We start from the raw sequence: 25,180 nt of genomic DNA on the forward strand, positions 1-25,180 counted from the left end.
CCCTGTGCCCACAGAAGCAAGCACTACCGGTGAGTGAGAGCCAAGTGGGACCTCCAGTCTCGGTGGTGGGTGGTTACCACGAAGCTGAAATGGTTCTGGCGATGCTGCTGGGAGTTAAGATATGAGGGGTGGGGTGTGCATGGAGGGCCGGATTGAAGAGAGGAGAGCTCTCCAAGTGACCCCTGATGTTTGTGGCTGCTGCTTCTTTTCCAGGCCCAGGGGAAACGACCAGCCAGCCGCTTCCGCCTTCTCCAGAGGCTCCTGCTTCAAGCACCCCCAGCGGTTCCTCCCCTTCCACCTCTCAGGCAACAGCCAGGCCGGCCACAACTGCCGGGAACCATCCTCCACCTGCAGGTGCGTCTTTTTGGTTGGCTGCCCCCAGCTGACTCCTCACGCTTCCTTGTGACTGGCAGGAGCTGCGTCAGTGGTCTGAAGAGGAGTGCGGAGAAGCCACGTGGTGGAGAGCTCAGGCGGGGTGGGGGGCACCTCTTCCAGCCTCCTGAGTCCTGTCTCCCAGCCGTGGCCTACCAAATAGGCCACAAGCAGCCGCCTTCTCTTTGTGTGCCCCCAGGCACCTGGTGCACAAAGGTAGACTCTCTCTGAACATGGGCTCTTGATTCAGCACCCTCCATGCCAATGTGAACCTCCGTGCTGTAGTGGCAGTGTGGAGCCACACCTGCTGCATGATGTGACAGAGTGGCCCTTTGACCTGCAGAGGTCCCGGATGGGCCGGCTCCAGACACGGTCCCGGTGGGGCTGTGGGGGAGGGGAGCGAGGCTGCCCCAAAGGTTGCCTGTGCAGATGTCCTGGATTTGGGACACACAAAAGCCTCACAGTTTCCCTTGGTGCAGAATTTCCCATCAATATAATCCTAGATCCTCATCAAGTCTGTAGAGGATCTGGAGCTTGAAGTCTGGAAGTTGCTTTCCAGTTGTCAGAAATGGACCAAAGTGGGACGAAAACGTGCTCCTCGTTGCTGTTCTGCTGCCTATGCTGGTGGCAAAGGCCAGGGGTGGGAGGGGGGCGCCTCTGCTGCTTCCCAGAGGTCTTTGGCTGGCTGCTGCTAGAAACTGGAAGCTGGAAGCTCATTGGAGCCACTCTGGCCTGGGCGGTCAGGCTCACTGGATGCTCTGTGCGTCTGTTCCCGGGGTGTTGTGAGCATCAACTACATGCTCGTTCCTGGCAGCAATTCCAACATTCCATGAAGGGCAGCATCGCCGGTGACTTAATCCCCTGTCCTTCCTTTTAAGGCCGGGCCACCTGCAGTGCCTCTGGGGACCCCCATTACACCACATTTGATGGCCGAGTCCACCACTTCATGGGCGTTTGCACATACACCCTGTCCAGGGTCTGTGGCAACTCCAGCGGCCTGCCAGGCGCCTTTGACATCTCCACCACAAATGAGCACCGGGGCTCCAACACGGCCGTGTCTTACGTCAGCTCCGTGCATGTGGAGGTGTATGGCAGCCAGGTCTCCTTGCTGAAGAACAGGAAAGTGAATGTAAGGAGGTCGCTTTTTGTAGTGGCAATGAGGCCAGACAGTGGCTCGTCCCAGCAGGCCAGGGGGGCACCACAAGAGGCGGCTAACTGTGCCACTCTGCCGGACCAATGGCCAGCCTGCAGGCAGTGCGGCTCCCAGGCGGGGCAGGAGAGAGAGGGGCCACCTGAGCCCCAGGCCCTGCTGGAGGGTCATGGGCAGAAGAGAGGAACAGGAGAGCTCAGTGGGCGTCCCCAGGGACTTCCGCTCAGTGGGGATGTGCCAGATGTGCCTGCTCTCTGGTGCTCGGCCGGCTTGCCCTTGGACTTGGGGTGGAGCCCGCTTGTGAGGCCCTTTCTCTCCCAAGAGGTTTTAGTACAGGCCCCAGGGGGCTTAAATGTCACCCGGACCCTCCTCCTCCCGTGGGGCTGCTTCATCTCGTAGCTCCTCTCTGGGGACCCTGGCTTTCTGCCGCCACCTCTTTCCTTCTTGGCTGCTTCTTTCTGCTCCTTCAGTACTCCCCACTCACTGCCCAGCTCTCGCAAGGCCTCCTAACCCTGCCCTGGGGCTTGTGGGAGCTTCCTTGCACTGGTTGCCCTGGAAGGCAGCCATGTGTGAGTGCGCATGCGCAGTCCTGCCAGTGTCCTGCTGTCTTCTATCACTGCCCAGCCAGAAGCATGCCAGGCTGCCTGCTTCCCACAAGCTTTTCTCTGCTTGTTGTTGGAGATGTAGAGTGGGCCAAGGGAGGAAGATTCCTGATAACTTTGGATAAGGTGGTATAAAAATGTAATAAATGAAGAAGAAGAAGAAAACTTTAAAACTTACCAAATAAAATCAGGCCAAGAAGTGCAGCTGCTAAAATCTACCTCGCTTAAGAGCCCTGCTTAGGTCGCCAAAAGCTGCACTTCCAGAATATTCCAAGGCTTAGTCCTGAGTGAGCTCCTTGGATCAGGGAGTTCTAGAGGTGCAAGTCCGCCACTGATAATGTTCCTTGAAAGCTGTAGCTCTGCAGTTTTGACACGGGGAGGCAGAAGCCAGAGGCTGCTTTGAGCAGTCCCCACGGGCCATGGACTCACAGTATCCAAGCGTCAAGGTACTCAAGGTCTCAGCCTATCTTATGCTTTTTTCGTAGATCAACGGCAGTAGAAGGGAGTTGCCCGTGATAATCGGGAACAACCAGATCACAGTGCAGATCAGTGGCAGTTACATCCTCTTGGAAACAGATTTTGGGCTGGGAGTCCGATTTGATGGAAACCATTATGTGGACGTTTCTGTGCCTCCAGCTTTCCAGGGACAGCTCTGCGGCATGTGTGGTGAGCCTCAGACTCTTCCGCTCTGGAGTCCTGCCCTTCCTCCAAGCATGGGAGCACCCCAGGCAGGCAGCAACGGCTCAGAGCTCCATTGCAAAGCTGCCCCCGGGAAAGATGATCTCCTTAGGCGAAAAGCACTCCCTTTGCTGTTCCCCACCCCCCAACATGTTCCCATGGCTGCTCTTCCGCTTTCCTCCCCATCCAGTGATCCCCAACGAACCCCCTCTAGGGCTGCATCTTTCACCCCACTCTTCCCAGCCCCGGAATGGACTCCACTTCTCCCCCCTGTCCCTCCTTCCATGGCCAGCTTGGTGCTGGAAGGGATAGACTCAAGGCAACAGGGTGTTTTCCAGATTACATGCTGCAACGTACTCGCAACATGTCCGCTGAGTGCCCCTCCGTATCACCCGTGTTTCTACATGGGTGTTGCTGCGTTGTCAGTAGGGTGCCATTCATATTTCCCATGCCTTGGTTCGAATTTTAATTATGTGTTTTCCCCATGCAATGTTGTAAATGCACTGCAGGAAAGTAGCTGTATTTTTCCATTGTTGGGAGCCTTGTCCCTCATTTTATCCGTTGCAGCGTGTGGCAGATTTGTCAGTTCTCCACCCCCACCCTCACCCGTGCTTGCTTCCTTTGCCCCCTCACCACAGAGAAAGAAACAGGCAGGGAGAAATCTCGGCTTTCCCCTCCTTTCCTCCCCACAGATCCCAAACCCCACACCTCGCTCCTCCTCCGCTTGCTTCCAATATAACTTGAGCTTGTCAACACAGAAGGGGAGGGGAGTGCAGCTGAGCAGGTTTCTGAATCCAACCCTTTCTCTTGCACTTTTACTGAAGAGGAAGCCCATTGAACTAAATCATTTACTTCTGTGCAATCCCACTTGCTTACTACAAGGCAAGGAGAAGGGAGAGAGAACAGTCACTTACTTAAAAGGAAGCCCATTGAACTGAATCACGGTTCATTTATTTCTGTCTGATCCCACAGATCTCACTGGAGGAGCACTCCCCTCCCCTCCTCCCCTCCCCTCCACCTCTTCCTTCCTATTTATTTATTTTGTTTGTTGTTTGTTTTGTTTATTTGTTTATTTCGGCCCAAGGCCAGCATATTAAAAAAAACAACAGCAAGAATAAATACATAAAATAGATTAAATACATCCCATATAATAAAACCCTAAGTGAGTGTCCGTGGCTTTGGAACGTTGGCGCCTGCGTCCCTGTCTCCCAGAACAGCCCAAGGGAAACAGGACCGCCGACACCAATGTTCAGATACTATGTTGGCCAAAATTGCCCTTAACCCGCCCGCCCTCCCAGCTGCCCGAGTCCTCCTCATCCCCGGCCCCACGGGCGAAATTGCTGCCACGCCTGCCGATCGCTCGCCCGTCCGCCCTCCCTCCCTCCCTCCCAACTGCCGAGTCCTCCTCATCCCCGGCCTGAGTCAGTCGGGCGATGAAAGTGTTAATTTGATAGGCGAGAGGAGCTCGCAAGCAGAGCTCCTCTCTGTGCAAAGGCTCTGTCCGAACTGGCGCTTTGGACGCAAAGTACGCCTTTTGCGTCCAAAGCGCCAGTTTGGACAGAGGCTTTGCACAGAGAGGAGCTCTGTTTGCGAGCTCCTCTCTCCTATCAAATTAAACACTTTCATCGCCCGACTGACTCGGGCCGGGGATGAGGAGGACTCGGCAGTTGGGAGGGCAGGCGGCGGCGGTGGTCGCCATTCTCCCCCTCTCACGGATGTGGATGAGCAGCGCTGAGAAGGGAGAGGGAAGGACGGGTTGCGGAGCTTTGCTGCGCGCGAGCTCTTGCCTCAGGCGCTCGCAGCCAGCAGCTCTGTGGGAAGAGCCTCTCCTTGGGCTTTGTCAGGTATGCTACTTTTCTTGCACCAGAGCTGGCTTTGTTTTGTAAACAAACATTAAAATGTATTTGAGAGGAAAACAATGCCCCCCCCCAAAAAACAAAACTTTCTGTAGCTTTGGTGCTGTTGTAATAAAAGCTCTGCTCTTTGCAACTGATGTTTCTCATCTTGCATGGTAAAGGCATGCAGTGCAGGGTGTGATGAGCTGGAACAAATGGCATAAAAGCCAAAAATGGTTTAGGGGTTACAGTGTTGCACAGGGGAACCTGCTTCAAATTCTTGCTCAGTCCTGCTGCTCACTTGATGGCCAAAGATCTGTCACTGTCTTTCATACCGGCCTACCTTGCAGGAATGTTGTGAGGATAAAAAGAAAGGGCCTGTATATGCTGCCTTGAGCTTACATGGTTCTTAGATTGTGAAGATAACTATCTTGAAATAATTGATACGGGAGAGGGAAGGGTAAATTTAAAAAGAGTGGAGGAAGGAAAAGACAGAAAGCAAGAGAGAGAGAGAAAGAGACAGACAGACAAACAGAGAGACAGAAAACAAGGAGTGAGGAAGGGAGACAGAACAATAGATAAAAGAAAAGAAATAAAGAAGGAATAAGAGAGAAGAGAGAGAAGGGAAAAAATAAACAAAGAGGGAAGAAGGGAAAACAGGAGAGATAGAAGTAAAGAACAAAGGGGGGGGGACGGCCCCACAGAGCACGCCCATTAGAGAAACAAAAGAGGAAAAGAGAAAGAAAAGAATAATTTTTTAAAAAGGAATAGAGAGAGAGGGAAAAGAAGAGCGAGAAAAGGAAGAAAAGGAGAGAAAGGAAGACAAACAGAAAGAAAAAAGACCCCCCCAAAAAAAGGCCAAGAGAAAGGAAGAAGGAATAAAGAAAAGGAAAAAAACCTAGCGCCCGTTATTATAACGGGCTTAAAATTACTAGTTTAACATAAAATGGATAAAACATTAATGGCTCCTGATACCGCACATATAGTCAATTCCATTCAAATAAGCCAGTCAATCTAAAGTGCACAGCCCAGCATCTTGTGCCTCCATCATTCTAAATCGAATCTTACTTGCTATAAATAAGAATTTTGCTACCCTCCTGTAAACATACTCTGACTTGGCAGCAACCAAAAAAAGAACCTTGTCCCTACCAGAGGAACAATTAGAATTGAGATGAATTAACAGTGGGGAAAGAAGCTTTCCCCTTAATTCAATATAAAATCTACACCTCAGCATCAGGTGTTCTGTGGTCTCTACTTCACCATTCTGGCATGGACATAACCTTTGATTGTAGGGCACCTTCCCAAAACGTCCTTCCAATACTGCCGTATGAAGGGCGTTAAGTCTGGCCACTGAAAGAGCCCTACGATGGTCCCCGTTAGAGATCCTAAGTAAATATTCAGCAGGAAAATAATTGCTGATTTGGTCTCCTAAGAATAGGTCCGGACCTATTTGGGCAACATCCCCCTGCTTCATCATGTCCCAAATACGTTGGGTTATAGCAGTTTTGGACTTGTTATGGCCCAAGGCTCTAATTAGAGGCAGGGAAAAACCCAAGGACGCTAACATTACATTAATATCGTTTTTCCAGCGGGACATTTATTTATTTATTTCCCTGGAAGTGCACCAGTTCCTGTCTTTCCCCTTTCCTGGCTCACCACAAAATTCCTTTTCAGTCCCCACCCCACAATAAGCAGTTACCTTGTTTTGTCACTCCAAAGGATTTCCTCCCCACTCCCCCCTTTTTAAAAAAGAATAATAATAATTCCCCGGTTATTGCTTGCACAAGACTGGAATGATGCAAGACAAAGTTAGCTTTTAGTTTGGGAACAGCGCTTCCCCCTGCTGGAGGATTAGCGCAAGGCAGCTGAGAAGTTACCAAAAAGAATTTCACGTGTCCCCACCCCACCCCCACCCACCCCCCGCAACTCCTTTGGCCCAAATGCAGCAGGAGGAAGGGCAGATAGATGCGTTTCAAGGAGAATATGGACAGTGCTGCTTTGAAAACACGTTGCAATGGACGGAAAATATGAATGGCCACCAGCCTAAAAGGCAGCCTAGAATAACGCTTTACTCTCGGTTTGAAACCATTGCACTATTCTGTCACACTTTAAATGCTTTACTGTTGCAAATCTCATAGTCTGGAAAATGCCCGGGAGGAGGCGGGGGTGGGTGGGGGGTGTCCTCTGTCAAGCCAACCAGTACAGCCGCATCGGTTTCTCACCTGACCAGCAGAGGGCACCAGCCACTCATAAATGCCCCTTCTCAGTCCCAGAGGAAGGACTGACCCAACAAAGCCTGGGTCTGGGAGATGGACTTTTCACCTCTTTCCATTTTTCACCCCACAAAGGTAATTACAACAGTGATCCACGCGATGACAATCTGAAGCCAGACGGGAAGCCTGCAGGAGACTCCACCCTCCTGGGGGACAGCTGGGTTGTCCCAGCCAACAGCACAGAGTATGGGCATATGTGGGGGCAGAAGTGGGGCATTGCATCCTCTTGGCTTGGGCACATTGTGGAGAGCAATGTTAGGCCCAGCGCATAATCCACTGGCTGACACCGTGCCCCCCTCCCCAATTAAAAGGACAAGTGAGGCAGGGCCTAGTTTGTCTCATCATGTAAGGATGAAGAGAACCTCTCTCCCCAGCTGCTGCTGCTGCTGCCACGGCTGCCTTCCCTCTTGAGTTGCACTCTCTCGCATGGCGCTCCATCCTGTCCCTGCACCCTGGACGCTCCGACTAGCCAGTCCTCTCCCATGCTCTGTACGGAGGGGGAAGCCTTCCTTTTTGCCCTGGCATCTGGCTCTGCTGGGCCTTGCAAATGACTCTAGAACAATACGAAGAGCCTTTCCGGACAAGGCCCAGGGACAATGTAGTCCAGCATCCTATTCCCCACAAGGGCCCACCGGATGCCTCTGGGGAGCCCACAGGCAAGAGATGAGGGTGGGGCAGGCCCTCCCTGCAGCCACTGCTCCCCTGCAACTGGGATTCAAAGAGGCTTCCTGCCTCTGAACCTAGAGGTCGCCTATAGCCCTCAGGACTAGTAGCTATTGAGAGACCTGTCCTCCATGAATGTATGTTGCTTCTCTGCTTGGAGAAATTGCTGGAAGCATGGAGTGGGAGGTGGACCTTGGGACAACCAGTGGCCTCTAGAAGCCAAAGATTCCAGCTGTTGCTGCTGTCTGGCTACTAAAAGCCCAATTTCCTTATAATGGCTGCATTCAAGGGATGTCGCTGTAATTGAAATTGGGGGGGGGGGTGGCTCGTGCGTTTCTGGCCCGTGAGTTCCCCTACTCTCTGGGAAACAGTGCATTCTTTGCTCTCCCTGCCCGCCTCCCAGACTCAGTGGCAGAGGCTTCTGGCTCCTGATCAGAGTGTGGGGGGAGGTGTGAAATTGTTTGCCCAGGAGTGGGAGAGCAAGGGCGTGCTGAGAATGTTTTGTTTTTCACTGTGTCCACATTGTTCTTCTGCAGAAAAAACACATGGCAGGGAGGGGAGAAAAAGAGGGCAAGGGGGCCCAGGGGCACACCTTCCCTTCTTGTCCCAAGGGGGTTCCCCTGCTTCAACTTTGTGATGCCCCTGAGGCATTCTGGCAGTCTGGCCCTCAATATGAGCTCTGAAATGCACCGTGTGGCAAAGAGAAGGTCCTTTGGTGCAGAGAGCAGTGCTCAGCCTACCTCCCAAGTCCTGACCTAGTCCAAAAGGATGAAATGTAGCCCCGATCGACCATGAAGTTGCACCTCCAAAGCCACCACTCTTCTCCCTGTCTTGGCCAGGTGCCCCAGTCTGCCTCCGCCTACTTGTGAGCCAGAGATGGAGAATGAAATTCGGAGGAACTCTGCATGCACCATGATTACAGATTCAACAGGTAGCCTTCTTAGCCACTGATGAGAAGAGGGGGCTTGAAACAGCGTCAGCTCGGAGGATTGCTGCCCAGGATGTGGATGACTGATCTACAGTCATCTGACCTTGCAATCCACAGACCTGACCTTGCCTGTTTTGCATGTAATTGTACCCTCTAGGTTGGCTCTGATCACCGGGCCGTGGCTTAGTGGCAGAGCAGATGTTTGGCACGCACAAAGCCCCAGGTTCAATCTCTAACATCTCTACTTAAAGATTCTGGGTAGCTCGGGGCTCAGAAAAGCCTCCTGCCTGAGCCTTTGGAAAGCTGTGGCAAGATAGATGGATCAACGACTCTTTGCAGGGCATCTCTTTATATCTGTTTGAGAGTGTAGGTCAAAAGAGGTGGGGTGGGTGGGAGAATGTCTCCTCTAGCTGTGTTGAGTCCCAGGTAGGCAGCCACCACCCACTTTTTGATAGGAACAGATTCGCCCTTCCAAGGGGATATTCTGGGAGAGTAAAGTGGAAAACCCCTCCCTACACGAAAGGCTTGAACAAGAGTGTGTGACTAGGGCAGGAGTCAATAAGGAGTGACACTCTATAATAAAGTAAAACCCTTCCCCAGGAACTAGAAGAACCGTTCTGTCAGATCCAAGTACTTAAACAAAAATAAATTCCCTGATATGTCTAGCTAAACTGGTCTCTATCCTTCTTACTTACTTCCAGGTAAGGAGCTCCCAGTTGATTCCCAGCCCAAGGCTGTTGGTCTCCCTTTTCCCCACAGTAGCTGCTGATCGGAGCTCACTCAGAGGACTCCAGGGGAAAACTGAACTCTAACCCACCAGTGATCCCTCTAACAGGGATTCCCAGATGTTATTGGCTACAACTCCCATAATCCCCAAGCAAAAAGCTATTGCAGCTGGGGATTCTGGGAGTTGTAGTCAACAACATCTGGGAAGAAACCCCTGTTAAAGGGAACACTGTAACCCACGCAATCCCTACACCTCTGTAACCCACCCAATCTCTGGCTGTTGTCCAGTCAACCCTGCCCCTCACTCTGGATGGGGCCACAGGGATTGGGTTCTCCTGGGCTTTCTTCCTTATTTGGAGAAGCCCACCCTCCAAGCAGTTACTCTAATGGAGGCCTAGTCCTCCCTCAAGCCTGACTATCACTGCAGGGAGGTTCACCTGAAAAGTGGTCTATAAATGCCAAAAATAAATACATAATAAATATCTGCATTCAGCCCATGGCGAAGAGCTTGCAGACTCTCCTCCCAGGAGTCATCCCGGTGGCCACCAGGACTTGGCCGGCTCTATGGATCAGCTGGTGCTGGTGATTCGGGAGCTCAGGGCGGCAGCGTTTGGCTCCGCAGGACGCTGGCTGTGCTGACGTCTCCCCCTCCTTTTCCACAGGCACCTTCAAGGACTGTCATGCTGTGGTGGACCCAGCGCCTTTCTTTGAGAACTGTGTTTATGACGTCTGCCTCACGAACGGGCAGCAGACCTCCCTCTGCTACGGACTGCAGGCTTATGCGGAGTCATGTGCCAATGCTGGAGTGTGTCTGGAGTGGAGAAACTCCACCGTCTGCCGTAAGTGGGGGCCTCGGGGTGGCCTGGCGTCGCTGGGGACCCACCGAGGAGGGAGCAGCGTTGGCAGGAGAGAAGATGAGGCAGGATTGGACCTCCGGGTCGAGGGCCAGGGCAGAACAGGACCATGGGCAGCCACAGACAGGGGAGGCAGGGAGTGGGTCCTTCCTTCCTTCCTTCCTGCGCTTCCAACGGACGCCCTCCCCCAGGCCAGGACTGAGGGTAGCCTCCCTTCTTTCGTACCTCTGAAGCATTTCTGAGCCCTGCCTGAAGCCTGCATGGCAATGCTGCTGCGGTGCTGGCCGCCCTCCTCCTCCCCCTCCTCCTGGCAATCGGCCCCCCAAAGCGGGATCAGCTGGGAATCAGCGGCACTGGGTGTGTTTTTGCAGGATGGGCTTCCAGTTTCCAAGAGAGAGAAACTCCCGCTCTCTGCTTGGGCGGGAGCAGCAGGTCTTCCTCCTCTTCCTTTTGGTGCTTGGAGTTCAGAGATCCAGCTGTGAGCTGGGAGGCTGCCGGGCTGCCTGTGCCGGGAAGGGGAGGCTTCTCTCTCTTGATAAATGGGAGCCGGCCAGCTTCCTGCCTTGTCTTCGCGGGCCGGTTCCTGCCCATGTCCTGCTTGGGGGCAGGGTCTGGAGGGGAGGGGGAAGGAGGCCTGACTAGGCTGTGAGCCAAGAGCCTGCGGACCTCCCAGTGACCTCTGGTGCCCTCTTCTCCCCTGCAGCTCTATCCTGCCCTGCGGGGAGCCACTTCAGAAGCTGTGGGGACCGGTGCTCCCCCAGCTGTGTGGCCCCCTCCTCGCTGCTCAGCTCCTGCAGCCCCTTCCCCGTGGAAGGATGCTTCTGCGACGAAGGCTTCCTCCTGAGCGGAGACCGATGCGTCCCTGAGAGCAGCTGCGGCTGTCTCGATCGCCAGGACACGTACCATCAGGCAGGTTCTCCAGGGTGGTGAGAACCACACCAAGGGCCTGGCCGGCTGGGAGTCTGGGGAGGGAGCTGCCCGCCGTGGGAGGCCCTGCCGCAGCTTCCCAGGCCCAAGGAGGACTCGGGGGGGCACTCGTGACCATTCCCTCCCCTTCTGTCTCCGGCAGCTGGGCGGCAGCTGGTTCTCCAACGGGGTCTGCAGCGAGCGCTGCACCTGCGGGCACAACAACACCATCACCTGCCGGCCGTGGGAATGTGGCGTGCAGGAGACGTGTGGCGTCCAGGACGGCGTGTTGGGCTGCCACCCCAGCAGTGAGTCGGGTGTGGAGCTCCCGGTTAGGGCCCCATTTGGGCTGGAGTGGCCGGAGGCCGGCGGGGGGGGAGAGCTGGCCTGGCGCGTGTGGCCCAGAGTTGTGGAGGGATGTCCTCAGCCTGAGGCTCAGGGAAGAAGGCTTGTGGCTGGGGAAGCCCTCCCCAAGGAGGGGTGAGCCTCAGGAGCCCCGGGAGTGTGTCTCTGAGCGGGGGCCGGGGCCGCTGGCCGGCTGCCCCCCCTGGCCTTTTCCTGGGCAGTCTCTGCAGCGGGGAGTGTGGGGAGGAGCCAGGCTGTTTCTCTCTCTCTCTCTCTCCCTCTCTCTGGTCACTCTGAGCTGCTCCGGGAGCAAAGTGCCTCCCCCCGGCAAGGAGGGAGGAGGCTCCCCTCACTCCCGACTCGACTCCCGCTGCGGACATGCTGCCCCACAAGGGCCTCTGCTCTGGCAAAGCTGAAAATAGGAAAGACAGGGCAGGGGGCAGGCGGGGCGGGGGGGGTTATCGCCTGAGCCTCCTTGGATCGGCTCCAAAGTGGATCGTCTCCAGATTAATCCAAGGCAGGCTCTGGAGAAATCCCCTCTCTCTGCTTTGAAGTGTCATCCAAGAGGCAAGCGCAATGGGAGGTCGGAAGGGGAGGCCGAATGGCCAGGACTGCCTGCAGGGAACACCCACCGCACCTTCCATCTCTGCTTACGGGACGGGACTGCCTCACGCGGCATTCACAGGCATGGGCGTTGGCAGTCCTGGATGTTCTGGGATGATCTAAGGGCAGCCTCAGGGCAGCCCTGCTGGGTCAGGCCCAAGGAAGCCCATCTAGGCCAGCATCCGGCTTCACACGGTGGCCCACCGGATGCTGCTGGAAGCCCCCCCCCCCGGCAGGAGTTGAACGGGGCCTGCCCTCCCTCCCTCCCTCCCTCCTCCTGCTGCTGCTGCTGGGACTCCCTTGGCCCTGAGCCCCGGCCTTCTCTCCCATACAAACCTGCCCTTCTGCTGAGAATTTCCCTGGAGCCCAGGTGTCTCCCCCTCCCCACCCTGAAGCGAGGGAAATGATGGCCAAGGGCAGCAGGACCTTGGCTGTGGCGGCACTTTGACTTCTAGCTCCCTGTTGGCGCCTCTGACTGGCAGCAGCTCTCTGGCCTTTGAGGCAGGAATCCCCCCTTCCCAGCCCTGCCTGGAGAGGCTGCCAGAGATGGACCCGGGGGCCTCCTGCCTGCCAAGCAGAGGTCCTGCCCCTGAGCTAAGCTCCCGTCAACAGAGGAAGCTGCTTGATACCCCGCAGGCCGATCCTTGCTCTGTGACTGGCAGCGGCTCTGCAAAGAATCCGGGCAGGACCCCTCACAGCCTGACCCAGAGATGCTGCCAAGGCTGGACTCCGGCGCCTTCTGCCTGCCAAGCAGGGTCTCTGCGGCTGAGCTGCAGCCCCACCAGGCAGCTGCTCTGCACGTGTCCTCCTGGGCTCACCAATGTCTCTGTGCCTCCCCCCCCGCCCCCCCCAGGCCGAGCATCCTGCCACGTAGTCGGGGACCCCCACTACTACACCTTTGACAAGGTGATGCACACCTTCTTGGGGACCTGTACATACACCCTCGTCACAGTCTGCAACAGCAGCAGCAGCGTCACCCCTGTCACCATCAGTGGCAGAAACGAAGACCGAGGCCAGACAGGGGCCGCCTACCTCCGGGAGGTCTACGTTGACGTGTACGGCATCCGGGTCACACTTCAGAAGAGCAAGAGGATCCTGGTACGGAGCGGGATTTGGGCCGCTTGAAGAGCACGCCTAAGCGTCGCCTCCATGCCCGGGTGGCGGTGTTGACGCATGCATGCCTTTAGCTCTTTAGCCCACCCCAGGCCCAAGTCACAGCCCCTTAAAGCACACGCAAAAGACTTGGAGCGGGCACAGGTGATTGGATGGGTCTCCCAACCCTTAGCTGCAGCTTGGCTCCTGAATGCCAGTCCCAAGAAAACACCGAGAAGGCTTCGGGCAGTGCTTCGGGCAGCTGCAGAGGTTCGGGGGGCTCTGGGGGGAGGCAGCAGCCAAGAAGACCTCTCCACGGACGGCTCCTGCAGCCCCAACCTGCTCTGGCCAGGCCAGCGTTCTCCCTCCTTGGCTGCTCTCTTGACCACGGCCATGGAGGGTGAGGTCTGCCCTGGCAGGCTGGCCGGGGGCGGGTGGTGGGTGTCAGCCTGGCTGAGCCGTTGCCAAGAGCCTGCTGAGACCTGGCCCCGGCCCTCCTGCCAGTCCCCGGGGCATTTCCAGTTCCTGGTCTCACCTGTAATGGAAAGGTCTGGAATTGTATGCGGCTGGGCTTGCTCTCCCTCTGGCGTTCCCTGGTGCCAGCAACAGGGCTCTCAATCTTTGGGTCCCCCACATGTTGCTGGCCAAGCCATTGTGGCTGGGGATGATGGGAGTTGTAGTCCAACAGCAACTAGGGACCCAAGCGGAGACTCCCACGCAGCCTTCCTGGGCATTGCAGTCTTGGGGGACCCCTCTCTGCGTCCCACACTGGCATCGTGCTCTTTCGCCTCCAGTTTGATGACGAGAGAGTCTTCGCGCCTGTGGAGAGCCGCTCCAGAGGAAACGTGGCCGTCGGGAATGTGGGCATTTACGTGGTGCTGGAGACCGACTTTGGACTGTTGGTGAAATATGACGGGAGCCAGTACCTGGACATCAGCCTGCCAGGGACTTACTTCTCTCAGGTGAGTTCCCAGGAGCATCCGGCTTGCCCGAGAAGCCCCCAGCTGTGCCTCCAGGGCTGCCTCTTGAGGGCAGAAGAGCTCACAGTTGCCCTGATCCAGCAGGCGCGGCTCTGATGCTCACGCCAGCAGGGGCTAGCCAGTCCTGGTGGGAACATAAGGGAGGCCCAGCTGCAGGAGGCCCGGGGCTACTCCAGGATCCGTCTCACTGTGCCCCTCTGCGAAGCTCACAGCCAGGGCGTGAAAGCCGTGAGGCTCTCTCATTGGCATGCAGGGACAGACTGCCTCTGGACAGGGAGGTTCCATTTAGCCACCAGGGCCAGTTGCTGCCGACAGACCTCGTGATTTCTTTCTCCGTCCCCTTTTAAAGCCCTTTAACACCACATCCTGCAGCAGCAGGTCCCATCAATATCTACCGTCTCTCCTCCATCTCCTGCCAAGCAGCTCCAAACCTAAGTTCCAGTTTGCATGAGAGAGGGAGGGAAAGCTGCTTCCCTGCCTGCTTCTAGAAGCCTCAGTCGTGTGTGTGTCCCCACCACCACCACCACCGAGTCGCCTCCTTTCTGAGTGAAAAAGCCCCGGAGGATGTTGTGGCCTTGCCTCCTAGGGCAGGAGCTCCGGGCCTCTGCTCATTTGAGTTCCATTGCCCTGCACTGCCCAGAACGGCCCACGGCCCCCTAGGCCACGTGTGGCTGCTGCGCCCGGAGAGGCATGGATTTGCTCAGTCATCCAAAGCGGGAGGGAGGCATGAAGGGGGGGGGGGCGGCAGGCAGCTGAGCCAGCTTTCTCCAGGGAGAGGAGGCAAAACCCGACCAGGGGCTGAGGTGGGGTGGAGGAGGGTTGCCTCCTTCACTGAAGGCTGAGGCAGCTCAAGCAGGGCAGAGCAGCAGTCCCAGGAGATGGGCACCGGGGAGGACGAGTCGCCTTGCTTTGTGCTTGGCTTGAAGCAACAGGCAGGTTTTGCTTCCCCCATAGAGGGTGTTTTTCCTAAGGCCAACAGTCTACTCAAAACCCCCAAATGCCATCCTTTGTAGTTGTCTTTCTGTCAACAAGTAGGAGTCACATTCAGTGAGGTGGGGTGTGTGTGTGTGTCCTTTTGATGGGCCAGAGGTGGGGGGGGGGTTCCTGTCTTCAGCCCCCAGGTGAGGGGGTGGCTGGAGCGGCTACTAAGCAGGCCTCTTGGGCCGCCTCTGTCTTCTTGGGCTGCAGGTGTGTGGCCTGTGTGGGAACTACAACGGCCGGGCTGAGGATGAGCTGCTGCTGCCCAGCGGAGCCCAGGCCAAGAACGTCACCCAGTTTGGGAACAGCTGGAAGGTGGAGGCGGACAGCGAGGCCAGGTCAGTGGGGCCCTCCTCCCCATGGCTGCCCCTCAAGCACCCGGAGCGCCTTTCCCCTGCCACTGGTGGCCTTTAGACGTCCTCCTCCGGGGCACTTGGGCACCTTCATGCAGAGCTGAGGAGAAAAGGGAGGAGGAAAGCAGACCCTGAGCACATCTGGCCAGCCTGGGAAGCAGCCCAGTGGCTCCCACCCCAGGCCTGCTGCTGGGCCTCAAACCCCCCGCTGGCCAGGAAAGGGCCCTCCTCTTCCGAGACGCGGGACGGAGGCCGGCCGCCTTCTGCTGGGCCGCTGCTGCTGCTCAGAGGGCCCCTGCCCGCTCCTTCTGTGTTGCAGCTGCGTGCCAGACACACGGGAGGAGCTGGGGCCCCCCTGCACCCCGCAGGAGAAGCCAGCCATGGAAGAGCAGTGCAGCGTCCTGCAGTCCAGCCCGGCCTTTGCGCCCTGCCACCGCCTGGTCAAGCCGGAGCTCTTCGTCCAGACCTGCCTCTTTGACATGTGCAAGTATGGCGGGATGCGCTCCACTCTGTGCGCCATCGTGCAGGCCTACGCTGACACCTGCAAAGCCGAGGGGGCCGTCCTCAGCTGGAGGAACAGCACCTTCTGCCGTAAGCACCCAGGACAGGAGGGGAGATGATGAGCGCGGAGGGGCTGGCTCAAGGCTGCCGGAAAGGGAGGGGGCCAGGGCAGCAGCAGCAGCAGCAGCAGGAGGAGGCTGACTGAGGGGCTTCAGCTGAGCCAAGGTCACTGCAGGCGGATTTTTCCGGGTGGTGTTTATCAGCATCCTTTGAATCCTTTAAATGGGCCTCCAAAGGGTATTTTCCTCCCAGCGGCTGGTGCTGGAAATAAGATCCCTTGTGTCCCTTTTTAGAGTGTGAGCCCTTCTGGGGCAGAGAGCTATTTCCTCATTCCTTGCTTTATAGCCTGCCTCTTTGTTTGTGAAAAGTGGTGTATACATATTTTTGTTAGTAACAATACTCCAGCAACTAGTGATGCAAAGTAGATTGCAGAGCATCCATTTCTCGTGGTGAATATGTATTTGTGGCGTGTCAGGTGCTAGCTCCCCAGGCCTGAGGTGCCCCCAAACAGAACATTCTCCATGTGAAATGAACCTGGAGGAAACCAAGGAGAGTTTTGAGAGGAGAGCTGGTCTTGTGGTCGCAAGCATGACCGGTCCCCTGAGCTAAGCAGGGTCCACCCTGGTTGCATGTGAATGGGAGACTGGAAGTGTGAGCCCTGCAAGAGATTCCCCGCTTAGGGGATGGAGCCGTTCTGGGAAGAGCAGAAGGGTCCCAGTTCCCTCCCTGGCAGCATCTCCAACGAGATAGGGCTGGCAGAGGGATTCCTGCCTGCCACCTTGGAGAAGCCGCTGCCAGTCTGAGCTAGAGGTTCCTCTGTTCCTAAACCGCTTCATGATGATATTTTCATGTCCCAACCTCCATGCTAATTATGTGATCCACTGCAAAGAGGGGTGGGGGTGAGTCGGCCACTCAGGAAGTGGGGGGCGTGCAGGGGGGAGGGGGTGCCTGGGCTGCAGTCAGTGTGTGCGTGGGGGGGGGGTGTGGCCCTGGGGCGGGGGCCTGACTGCAGCGGCTTCTTCTCGCCTCCAGCCCTGCCGTGCCCTTCCAACAGCCACTACACGCCCTGCGCCTCCCTTTGCCCCCCCACCTGCAACAACCTCTATGCTGACGCTCTCTGTGAGAAGCCGCCGGGGGGGTGCCTGGAAGGCTGCGCCTGCAACGAGGGCTACGTGCTCAGTGACGACCAGTGCGTGCCGCTGAGCGAGTGCGGCTGCCGTGACGGGAACGACAACTACCACAAGGTCAGCCCTCCCTGGCCCTCTCCCCACGACACCCTGCAACGGGGTCCCGTCGGATCTCGGAAGTGTGTCCCTCCACAGACAGCCCAGTGCCGTTCACATTGCCAGTGCCCGGCTGCGACACAGAGCTAGGGCTGCGGCTTTTCCGGGTGGTCAGTTTCCGCGAGACGGCTCCCCCAGCTGTTGACGTTTCGCATGTGACTTGCCGGAACGGAGGCATTTTGCTGCTCTTGAGCGGCTAGGCTGGAAAGCGCCCCTGTCCAGCTACAGGGCAGGCCACTTCCTCCCACCTTCCCTCCCTCCCTCCCGCTGCAGCTAGTCATAAAGCGGTGTTGGGGGGGGGAGGCTCTTGAGTCCGGCTCCTTGTCGCAGCAAGGCTGGGCCATTCCTCTTCCCTCCCCATCTGCCTCGGCTGCCTGCTGCATGACTGTGTACCCTGAGGAAAGGGAGCAGGAGCTCTGCAGGTCAGTGGCGCATTCGCTGCCAGCCTCCAGGCTAGACTACTGCAATGTGCTCTGTGTAGGGCTGCCTTTGTACATAGTCTGGAAATGTCCATTAGTCCAAAATGCGGCAGCCAGATTGGCCTCGGGGGTAGCCCAGAGAGGCCACATCACCTCATACCTGTTCTTAAACAGCTGCACTGGCTGCCAGTCTGTTTCCAGGTGAAAAATAAAGTGCCGAATGGCTTAGGCCTGTGTTACCTTTCCCGGCAAGACCCCCAGGACTCCTTAAGATCATCAGGAGGGGTCTGTCTTCAGATGCCCCCGGTTCATCTGATGGTGACCTGGGATCGGCCTTCTCGGGAGTCACCCCTAGATTGTGGAATGTGCTCCCCGTGGGTATAAATAAGAAGCATATCTTCTGTAGAGGCCTTCAAGAGAGCCATAAAGACTCATCTTTTCAGTAGTTTAAAACTACTCAATTAGTTTTAAAATTATTTAAAATGAGTTTCATGTTAATACCTTAACGGCTGTTAGTTAATGTTTTATTTTAATAAATGGTTTGGATTTTTAATGCAAGCCACCCGGAGCCCTTTTAGGATGGGCAGTATATAAACAAACAGACACAGAAAGATGCCCCACAGGGTCACATGACTTGACTTGGGAGACAGGGGAACCGTTCTCATCGTTGCCTCAGAGACACCCTTGATTTTGGGGTGGGGTTTTTTGAATGTCCAGCCAGAACTCCTGGAGATGAGCTGCTTTGCACACCCGGTCCGTGGCCTCTGCAGGATCTGTGCATGGGTGTGACGTTGGTCCCACTGGTTTCCAGTCCCCGCTGTGCTCTAACGCCAGGCTCACCTTCGGACAGGTTGGAGAGAGCTGGGTCACCCCGCACTGCAGCCAGAAATGTCGCTGTCGTCCGGGAGGCATCATCAAATGCCAGAGCTTTGACTGCGAGGTTGGGGAGATCTGTCAGCTCAAGAACAATGGGAAGTACGGCTGCAAACCAACAGGTAGGTGCACACGGAGGCGCGTGGAGGGGCCTCTGGGACCGAAGGGCACCTGCACGGGCAGGATTCCTAGCTCTATCTCGCCTGAGCCTGGGACCTCAGCAGGATCGTGCCACGCTCCGAGCGGCGTGGCTGCCCCTCCCCGTAGCAGCTCCTCCTCTCCATCCTGGGAGACATCACAGACCACTCGGGGCTAGAGTGGAGCCAGATTCTGGATCGAGCCAGAACACAGAGGCGGAGGAGAGCCAGCCCAGCGGCCCCACTTGCCAGGCCAAAGGGGCTGCCTGCGGGGCTGCCTCAGAGGCTTTGAGGAGGTCCTGGCAGGAAGTGATGCTGGGAGGTTTCCAGCCTGCTGAGCCCAGCCCAGCCCTAACCCCGCTCTGGCGCCGTCGTGTGGCTGTGACCCTCCCTGCTTCTCCTCCCAGGCTTCGGGAAGTGCTTGATCACAGGGGACCCTCACTACCTGACCTTCGACGGCCTGCTGCACCACTTCCAAGGGACACACACCTACGTGGTGACCCAGAGCCGCCCCGACGCTCCGCAGCGCCTAGAGCCCTTCAGCGTCAAGGGCAAGAACGAGGCCCAGGACACGGCCGGCAAGATCACCTTCCTCAACGAGCTGGAGATCACGGTCTACAACCACACGGTGCTCTTCAGGCAGGGGAAGGAGCTGGTGGTAAGGGCTCTGCCGGCGGCCTGGCTCTGGAGGAGGGCAGCAGGGCACCGAGGCCACCTCCCACCTCCAGCCTAGTCTTTGAACTGGAGCATTGAGGGTGGCTGGGAGCCTGCTCTGGAGGTGGGCCGGGCGTCTGAGCTCTGCTTGGCACTGGGGAGGGAGCCTCTGCATCTGAGCTCTGCTGAGCTGTGCCCCACCCCCTACCCCCCACCCGGCTGAGGGTGCAAGTTCTCACCTGATCCTCTGCGTGAGGCACTGTCTCTGGACTCTGACCCTGTCAGCCGATTCCTCGGGCTCAGCAGCATCTTCCAGGACCGAGTCTGAGCCCTTCCTCAGCACAGACGTGGCAGTGGCTGTGGGTGTCGCTGCATCCGCGCTTATGGCCACGGGGGGGGGCTCTGGAGACTCTGGCCCTTTCCAGTCCATTTGCGGGAACCAGATACAAGCAGGGGCTGGACATCAGCCATCGGCCAGGGGTGCTGTGGCTGCCTGCAGTTCCTGGCACTGCGCAGGGGGTGGACCAGAAGACCCCTGAGGTCCCCTTTGGCTCCCAAAGTCTGTGATTCACCAAGGAACGTGGATTGAGGAGGGAGCAGCAGACTAGGGCTGTGCTGCCAACAGGCCTTGAATGCAGCCCCCCCCCCATTCTCAGGTAGAGACCCCTCCTGCCGCAGTCATGTCACCAAGGGTGCCTCTGGCCCTCCCCCGGGGCTGCTTCCATTCGCCCCTCATTCTCCTCTCACACTTAGATGCAGCTGACCAGTTGGGAGGGAGGGAGGGGATTCACAGGTGCCCCAACCCCCATCCAGACACCAGGCCATCTGTGCTCCCTGATCTTGTCAACATTTCCCTATTTTCCTCCCTGGGAATTCTTTCTCCCTCTCTTTTCCCCCAAAAGAATTATTGCAATGGAGAAATGCACGTGTGGAAAACATTTTGTCACAACTCTGGCTCCCTTGTGGAATACACACACACACACACACACACACACACACACACACACACACACACACACACCCCACTGCCCCACCCAGGACTGTTCTGTGAGCAGGTTCCCTACAAGCTTTTCCTCAGCAGCCTTTTCTGCCCAGTCTCCAAGCATCGCCTGCTGCCGCCACAGGGCAAATCGGGGGGCGGGGGGGGTCCACCCCCAGGGGCTGAGTTTGGACCCCTCCTTTCCTTCTGGGTATATCTCCACACATTCCGCTCAAACCCAGGAAGCCCGCTGTGCCCTGCTTGCCAGGACGGGGTCCATCATGAGCCGGAGAAGCAACCCCCTCTTCCCCCCGCGACCTTGGCCTCAGTCCCCAGAGCTCAGGTTCCCCTTGGCCTTCTGCTCTCCATGTTCTTCGGGTTTTGCAGCCGGGTCTGGTGTCGTTCTCTTTGCCGTCTCAGTGCTGGCACTGGCTAGCTTGAAAACCTCCCCACGGCAAAGGCCTTTGCAGCTGCCGGGAGCTCTGTGGCCAGGGGTCTGGACTCTGGGCACTTTGCCCGTGACGCTTTTCTCTCTCCCCCGTAGCTGGATGGAGTGGTAACGGTGCCTCCAGCGCAGCCTCACGAGGGCCTTCGCATTCAACAGAGGTCCACCCAGATTTTCCTGGAGACAGATTTTGGCTTATCTGTCAGTTTTGATGGGGCTGAGAACTCAGGTAACAGAGACCCTGCTTTAAGGCTTTAAGGGACTCTGGCAGTGGCCAAGAGAGGGCTCCGGAGGGGGATGCTGGCCCAAGGCTGCCTGGCCCCAGGGTCCCCTCTGCTCACGCGCCCCGCCCAAAGAGCTGAGGGCAGGAGCAGCCCTCCACGTGACGGGGTGAGGCAGTTGCCTCATGGGGGAGGAAGCGTGCGCCAACCCCCCCGCCACCAGAGGCGTCACCCCAGAGCTGCTCACAGGGGCCCCATTCTTCCTCCCCCATTGGGGCATGCTGTTTATCATGTCCCCCTCCTTGCCCCACTGGGATGTGCCTCTTCTCCCCTGGTGGGTGCTGAGCACCCACCCACAGGTGGAGGGGCGGGTGTCACGCGGTCCGCCTCAGGCAGAAGGATGTCCTGGGCCGCTATTGGCTAAGGACAGAGACCGCACTTGAGGAGTGACGCCATCCAACAGGTGGGGAGGGGGAGAGGGAGAGAGGGAGATGCTGTCTGGGGGGCTGTGGGTCAGGGTGCTCAGCCAGAGGCTGCTTCCAGGGTGACACGGTCCCTGCCTGAGCACACAGAGTGGAGGAGGATTGGGTGCCTCCGGTGGCCTCCAAGAGAGGCCGAGGGCAGTTGGGAGCAGGCGGCCGACAGCCTGGACTCACGGGGCGCCCGCCATGTTCAGCGGGAGGGCTTGGCCCTGAAGCAGCACAGCAGTGCCCCTGAGCACCTGCACGGCCCATGAAGAACAGGAATGCAGAGCTTCCAGGGCACCCGGGGGGGCCACTCGAGCCCCTGCCCTCACAGAGTGTCACCTCCAGCAAGGCCCTTCCTCCCCCCAGACCTCACGCTGCCAAACACCTACAAGCAGAAGGCTGAGGGGCTGTGCGGCAACTTTGACGGGAAGTATAAGAACGACTTCCGCACGCCAGACGGCACGTTGGTCAAGGATGTGCACACCTTTGGGGAGAGCTGGCGCGTCCCCGTCGTGAGGGGAACCTCCCGTCTCAGGTACCAGCCCGGAAGCCACGTGGAGGCAGTGCTGGACCCTCCCGTGCCCTGGAGAGGTCTAGGCCAGAGTCCTTCCTGGGAGAGGTCCTTCCTCAGGCGTCAGCCTCGAAGGTCAAACCCAATACCTTCTGAAGCCAGGCCTGCCAAACAAGCAGAGTGTCCTGATAAGGGCTAGAGAGGCCTCTGGATTCCTCTCTCCTGCCCACCAGTGTTGATGCTCATTGGTAAACCTCATGGGGTGCAGAGCACAAACACTTTCTCGGCCTCGGGGATTATTTGGGCTCTTGCCCCAAACATGGCGGGTCGGTGGGGAGGGACCTCTCTAATGTGTGAGCAAATGCAAGGGGCTAGCTTCTGCCTCGTAGCTTGTCCAGGAAAGGATGTGCAGCAGGGGGCGTGGCTTGGAAACAGGACACGTGGTCTCGGGATGAGAGTCTGGCCAGCCCTGTGGCAGGGGAGTGCCCCATGCCTGCCATGAAGAAGACACCAGCATGTTGCCAGAAGGCTGGCTCCTCCCCTCTCCTCCTGCAGGAGATACTCCGGGACTGCTGACCGCCTGCTTTTCTGTTCCAGACGTCACACCCTTTCCGAAGAGGAGTTGGACGGTGCTGAACTGGACTTGGGGTTCACGCTCAACTGCACCCTCAGCCAGCTGCAGCAGGTCAACAGCAGTTCCAACTGTGGCATGCTGGCAGACCCAAGTGGGCCCTTCCAGGCATGCTCTGGCAATGTCTCTTCAGCCCCCTTCCTGAAGTAAGCCCTGTTTCCCTCTTCTCTTCACTAGGCTGTAGGATGGGGCTTGTGGGCATGGAGGAGCAGGAGCAATGGACATTCGGGATGCCTGCAGAGCTATAGTGTTTGCACCTTTCTGGGCTGAGGAGGAAAGCAGAGACCTTACAGAGAGCAATGGCGATGCTGGACCCAGGACAAATCCCTGCAGCCCCCCAGCCCAGCCCCAGGGTCCAGCAAGCTCACCACACAGTGGCCAAATTCTGCCCAGCTCCCAGCACTGTGTTCTCTCCCAAGCCCAGTGTTCCCATGTCCAGGCGCTGAGCCCCTAACGGCAGCATCTTGGCAGTCTGGCTGTGCCTCCTCTCTGGTTGTCCTGCTGCTCAGCCCCAGGGGGCCTCTGGAGTCAGGGCTGATCCCGGCTGGCTGGTGGATGTTTTTGTTTCTCTGTAAGCTGCTTGGATCCATTGGGGGGGAAGTGGGGTTTGCATTGATCATGTACTCGACAAAGGACACAGATGATTCTTGGCCACCACTGGCTGGCTGACATGGCCTGCTGTGCAAGGGAACGTGGGCAGCGCTGGCTCTCCCCCCGCACCCCTGATGATGATGATGATGATGATGATGATGATGATGATGGGGCTGCACTGCAGGCAGTTGTGGCCCACCGTAAGCGCTCTGTGAATGAACGCAGTGGCACAGCGCCACACCCAGCCGTCCCCATGGGCATCGCACCACACACGCCTGTGTTCATGAACCACGCTGGCTGCCCCTGCCCCTGCCCCAGCCCCCATCGGCAATGCCTACCCATGTGCAGGGATGTGGATGTTGCTCCAGCCGCCGCCACCCCCCCCCCCCTTGTGCAGGGTGCCAGGTAGCCCAGCCGACACAGCACTTGCTTGCCAGCTGCCTGGGTAACTGGCGCGCTTTGGGTCGCACATCGTCAGTGCGTGCCCTGCCCCGCTCTCTGTCCCCTTAACGGCTTCTCCGTCGGCTCCGTCTGTGCTGCTCTCCTTGCCGCTCCCCTCCCTGCTCTCCTGCATCTCGGCAGCTCCTCCTCTTCGCGCCCGCCCACCCGCCCGCCCGCGGCATTTCAGGGCTGCGTCTCCAGCTGCCCTGGAGAGGCCCACGTGCCGCCGGTGTGCTCACTGGTCGGGCCTGTCCTCCTGCAGGAACTGCCTTTACGACATGTGTGTGGAAAGCGACAGGCGGGCTGTGCGGTGCCGCAGCTTGGAGCAGTATGCGCTGGCCTGCCAGGAGAAGGGCGTCACCCTGGCGGACTGGAGGGAGAGGACGTCCTGCGGTGAGCTACGGGGAGGGGGGCTGGGAGAGCCATCTCCCGTGGCGGGGGAGGGAGGCAGCAGAGCCCCCTCCTCGTGGGTCCCTCCCTCCCACTTGGCCAAGCTCTGAGCCCGGGGCCAGCCCTCGGGCGCCTCGCCTCCTACTCCGCCGCCCAGCTCCAGATGAGCAGATCTGGGGGTGGAGGGTGCAGAGGTGGGCCAGGGCGTCTGCCCAGCCTGGCCCGGCGGAATCAGCAACCGCTGGCCTGTCTCTCTGCAGCTCTGAAGTGTCCTCCGAACAGCAAGTACAGCCCCTGCACATCTGCCTGTCCGGCTTCGTGTGCAGACCTGGCTGCCCCGGCGGAGTGCCAAGGCCCCTGCCTGGAGGGCTGCCAGTGCCTTCCCGGATACGTCCTTAGCGGGTTCGACTGCGTGCCCTTCCGGGAGTGCGGCTGCACCTTCCTGGGCCGATATTACAAGGTACAGGTGTGGGGGGGACCCTGTTCTGCCCTCCCCGCAGGCCAGGGCCTGGCTAGCCGGAACAGCAAATCCTCATCTCAGGGAGAATTTTTCTCCCATAATTAATGTTGTGATCCCTTCAAATGTTGGAGCCTCTAACGAGTCACTGGAATTGGGCCTGCCAGAACAGAGCCAGGGACTTTGATGGGGCCGTCTTCTAAGACTAGGTGTGTGCCCACTCAGGCACGCAGCACATACGGAAGTCAAGTGTGGTCACATGTGAACGCCCACCTCTAAATGGGAAGTTGGCAGGGACCCGCCCCCCCCCATGCCTTTCCTCCTAGCCTCAGGAAGGGCTGGAATGTCCCGCGCGGCCTGAAAGATGTTCAAAAGCTTTTTGAGGCAGGCTGTCTGTCCGTTGCGCCCAACTGAGGAGCAGGTCATGACAGCATGTCCCCCGGCCCCCGGCCCCCGGCCCCTCCTCAGGACAAGGCGAACTCTCGGCTCTTCTTCCGCAGGCTGGGGAGAGCTTTGTGACGGAGGACTGCAGGCAGCTCTGCACGTGCACCGACAGCTCCAGCCTCGCCTGCTCCAAGGCTGCGTGTGCCCCCAGCGAGGTCTGCACGGTGGCCAACTTCACCCGCGGCTGCTACAGGGGTGAGCGGCGTCCGTGGATGATGTGGGCATTGCTGCCCTTCCCGCCCCCCCGCCCCCCGACGGGGCAGCATTTCAGATCTGGGGGAGGGGAGGCCAGAGTTGGGGCGCCGCCGTGCAAAGGCCTTGCCGGGCAGCCTCTCCTG

The 25,180-nt window shown here is 58.0% G+C and overlaps 1 protein-coding gene across 1 annotated transcript in view; it reads left to right on the top strand.

Annotated features, from left to right (window-relative positions):
* Positions 1-25,180, top strand: part of LOC128350643 (zonadhesin-like) — a 65,785-nt gene that overhangs the window by 38,422 nt on the left and 2,183 nt on the right. Inside the window, exons 40-61 of the mRNA XM_053309032.1 lie at positions 1-29; positions 214-354; positions 1,251-1,501; positions 2,610-2,790; positions 6,986-7,094; positions 8,413-8,504; positions 9,890-10,066; positions 10,785-10,990; positions 11,151-11,295; positions 12,789-13,033; positions 13,822-13,989; positions 15,196-15,323; positions 15,658-15,929; positions 16,932-17,143; positions 18,452-18,596; positions 19,019-19,269; positions 20,789-20,918; positions 21,744-21,912; positions 22,486-22,665; positions 23,814-23,944; positions 24,202-24,401; positions 24,899-25,037. The exon at positions 1-29 is cut by the window's left edge and continues 58 nt beyond it. Coding sequence (XP_053165007.1) covers positions 1-29; positions 214-354; positions 1,251-1,501; positions 2,610-2,790; positions 6,986-7,094; positions 8,413-8,504; positions 9,890-10,066; positions 10,785-10,990; positions 11,151-11,295; positions 12,789-13,033; positions 13,822-13,989; positions 15,196-15,323; positions 15,658-15,929; positions 16,932-17,143; positions 18,452-18,596; positions 19,019-19,269; positions 20,789-20,918; positions 21,744-21,912; positions 22,486-22,665; positions 23,814-23,944; positions 24,202-24,401; positions 24,899-25,037 — 3,701 coding nt within the window. The remainder of the gene's footprint in view (positions 30-213; positions 355-1,250; positions 1,502-2,609; positions 2,791-6,985; positions 7,095-8,412; positions 8,505-9,889; positions 10,067-10,784; positions 10,991-11,150; positions 11,296-12,788; positions 13,034-13,821; positions 13,990-15,195; positions 15,324-15,657; positions 15,930-16,931; positions 17,144-18,451; positions 18,597-19,018; positions 19,270-20,788; positions 20,919-21,743; positions 21,913-22,485; positions 22,666-23,813; positions 23,945-24,201; positions 24,402-24,898; positions 25,038-25,180) is intronic.

Source organism: Hemicordylus capensis, chromosome 3, assembly GCF_027244095.1.
Source record: "Hemicordylus capensis ecotype Gifberg chromosome 3, rHemCap1.1.pri, whole genome shotgun sequence".
Lineage (NCBI taxonomy): Eukaryota > Metazoa > Chordata > Lepidosauria > Squamata > Cordylidae > Hemicordylus > Hemicordylus capensis.